At 38.6% G+C, this 3370-nt stretch overlaps 1 protein-coding gene across 7 annotated transcripts in view; it reads left to right on the top strand.

Moving 5' to 3' along the window:
• zbbx (zinc finger, B-box domain containing) overlaps window positions 1–2920 on the top strand; it is a 45753-nt gene extending 42833 nt beyond the window's left edge. For all 7 annotated transcript variants that reach the window (XM_024277801.2, XM_024277805.2, XM_036214946.1 and 4 more), the window contains 3 exons: window positions 110–337; window positions 421–493; window positions 2632–2920. In XM_024277801.2, coding sequence (XP_024133569.1) covers window positions 110–337; window positions 421–493; window positions 2632–2710 — 380 coding nt within the window. In that variant the 3' untranslated portion in view covers window positions 2711–2920. The remainder of the gene's footprint in view (window positions 1–109; window positions 338–420; window positions 494–2631) is intronic.
• Window positions 2921–3370: the final 450 nt, after the last annotated feature.

Raw genomic sequence — 3370 nt, 5'->3', positions numbered from 1 at the left:
ACTTAAGTTTGCCATTTTTTGGTCAATTGAATACATCAGTAACTTGAATTAATATATACACCTTAATTTTTTATTTATTGTATCTCATTTATCTTTTTTCTTTCTTCAGGATCTGTGACTGACTTTTCCAACAAGTCACCACCTGTTCCTGCTGGAGCTGTAATCACAACCCCAGGACCTCCTTCAGTACCAACCCGTTCGTCTTCTCAGGCAGCAAGGGAGATCATGGAGATCAGTAACATGGACCCAGAGGGGTGTGAGGATCCAGATGTAGATGCTGACACGGTTGCACACATTCTACAGAGTCTGGAGCAGGAACTAGAAGCTACAGCAAAGGGTGCAGCAAACAGCTCACACTCTGTTCTGTGACCTTTAATCAGCATATTACATTGATCCTCATTAATTTCAACCTCCAAACAGGCACTTATGCTTTGTTATTGGATATGGGAAACAGTGGAGGTCAAAATCAGGATTCAAAGCCCTGCTTCATTTGGTGAGTACTGTGCAGACACATCCATTACCACAGCAGCAGGCAAAAGCACTAAATCTCCATTGTGCACAATCCATATCAAGATACAAGAACAGTTTTTTTTTTTTTTAAGAAAACTGATAACATTTATGTCTTTAATCTAGGTGTGTTTCAGAGTTGAAATAATCATGTTGAAGTAGCTTTTTATTTGAATGTTTGAAAGCAGCATTGGGAGCTGTGATAACAGCCATTCGAAAATGATAAAGATTCAGATAAAAGATGACAAAAAAACTCACGTCTGCCTTTAGTTTGATGCTGCGTTCTCACCGGTTTGCCAAATCAAAGTGTCAAATTTGTATCTGCTGCCTCTTTTTACACGTGTGTTTAATTCACTGCTGGACATTTGTCCAAAAATGTGTTGATGAACCTGTTGTTCCCACTGCATTTTAGAAGAGGCTACTATCAAAAAAAAATTAGCCTCATAGCTAAATAGTTGAATTGACAGTTTATCTCATATACAGTCAATGCTTGGAAGATACGGATGATGTCGAGAGTTCAGGTTTATTTATTTTGAAGAGTTCTACGATAGTATTGGTAACCATGTCTTCATGTCTCTAGTACGAGGAGGTTCATCATCCACTGCAGAAGCTGTGTCTGGATGATAGCTGCTTTCAGTGGTACTTCCATCACTCTGTGACCCAGTTGCTGTACCACAACAGTCTGATGACTTTTTAATTACTGTCTTGATACAAATAAGACAATATCTTAAAGTGCTGGAGGAGAACAAACAGCAACAATCAGCTTCTCCTCAGTTTTGGTTTCGGACTCCACATGCTGTTTGCATCATTAGCATGTCATGGGCCAAAGCTGGGTGCCTGATTGGTTAACAAGTCACAAATTCTTCACTAAAGTTCAAATATTTGAAGCATCGTGCCGCAACACCCGAGACTCGCTGCCGCTAGACTGCTGTGCTGCACCTGATGCTCAGTGTGGAACATTTGGAAATCTGCACTTTTAAATTGGTTTTATGGTATTTATGTAAAAAAACATCTTTGGAGTGTATAAACATTTTTGTCCCAGTTTCATAACCTTATGGGTAAATATATTTTCTCCATCTAAATGTGTAGACTAAATACTACCAGTTGTCTTGCTTCACAATCATTCAGTTTACAGAACAACATACATCTTAATCCCATTTTTGAAATCCTTCTCCCTGTGAAATACTTAAAGTGTTTACCATGTTGGTTATTGACTTAAAATACGAGTTTATTGTGTTTATACTATAAGGAATGAGTATGTTGCTCTATATCAAATTCTGTGTGGGTGTGTGTTCATTGCTCATCTTCTCTGTATGTTCATATATGTTATCTCTGCCAGAGGCGATGAAATGTAAGGCGTATTTTGTGGATAAAATAGAAGTGCAGTAACCAAATTAAAAGATACTGCTCAGATTACACTTCCAAAAATGGAAAACATCCACACTTGCACGCAAGCAGATACAACTAATAATCCCACTCTAAATCAAATAAAAGTAGTAATATTTAGTATTTATATTGTTCGTTTAAATCTTTAAACTTTCTTTTGTCACGCATTTACAAGCTGTTGGTTCTTTATACTTTAGTGAATAAAGATATCTAGTCTAATCTGCAGGGGGAACTGTGCTGAGGGTATCTATGCAGCTTTAAATGGTTTCTCGTTTCTTTTTTCGTTGTTGTTTAAATCGTAACTTTGTAGATTTCGGCTAGACTGTACGCGTTCAGGTCGATTATCTGAACATGTGGCCATGCTTTTCCATAAAGCTTAAATAACCTCAATTATCCAAACAAAACAGTAGATGCTTGATAACAGTGCAATATTTTAAATATGATGCTTTAATAGAGCGGCCAGGCCACCACAGCAGCTGTGTGGGAAATATACACAGATGTTTCTCTGACAATAGTATCACCATCTTTAGGTGGTGCAGATGGTATTGATATGTTTTCTGTCTTTATGGAGGACAAAAACATCTTGTCAGAAGGTGTTTGTGCTTCTGCATATATACAAAATAAAGGGGAAAATGAAAACCTTAGTATCGTGAATGATTATTTTTTATTCTTTAGGAAGGTATTTGATGTTGCACGTGTTAAATTATCTGCCTTTAATCTGTAGATTGTCTCTTGCAGGGGTGGGGTCAGTGAAGAAGAAAAGAAGAATGAAGAGGCTGCAAATAGAGACAGAGAGAGTGTCCTCCTGCTACCATGAGTAATGCTCGCACTCATAAAAGTCATGCAAGACAAAGCCATAAGTAAAGTCACATTATAGGGTTGAATTGTGTTTATCCAGAGCAAATGCCTTTCTATATTAAAACATAATCTGTCAACAAACGGTTGTTGTGCAGACAAACGAACATATAAATGTAAGAATTTGAAAGAAAAAAAAGCTGAAAAGCATAAAAGCTGTATTGATTCATGATTTGTCTCCTTTAATGTGCATGGCTGCTCTCCGTGCTTTGTGTTTATATTAGTCATATAGGAGCAGAAGCTGTGAGATGCAAGCCGGTGGATGAATTAGATGAAAGTATAAAACAGTGGGACAGGAAGAGGCTGAGGAAGGGAGGGGGAAGACAAATAGTGAATTTGCCCTTTTTCTCAGCCGGATTCTGCTCGAATCCCCTTAATGGAGTGTATGTGTAGTCTCTGAGACACGACTTTAAGGGCAGGCGATCAGGGGCAGCTGGCTGTGGTGCCAATTTTACCTACGGGGGGTTAGGAAAAACATTTTTCTCGGTCGATGCCGGTTTGTTTCTTAATAAGGTTTGGGTGTCACCAGATCAGGTCAGACTATCTCGACATGCATGCACTCATAGGAGGCTCCCGTCGGTGATAAATTACGGTTGGAAGGCGGGGAAAGACCCTATAGTCG

Source organism: Oryzias melastigma, linkage group LG13 (genome assembly GCF_002922805.2).
Source record: "Oryzias melastigma strain HK-1 linkage group LG13, ASM292280v2, whole genome shotgun sequence".
In the NCBI taxonomy this organism is placed as follows: Eukaryota; Metazoa; Chordata; class Actinopteri; order Beloniformes; family Adrianichthyidae; genus Oryzias; species Oryzias melastigma.
Note: the sequence above shows the minus strand (reverse complement) of the source record. Positions and strands in the feature narration are given on the sequence as shown.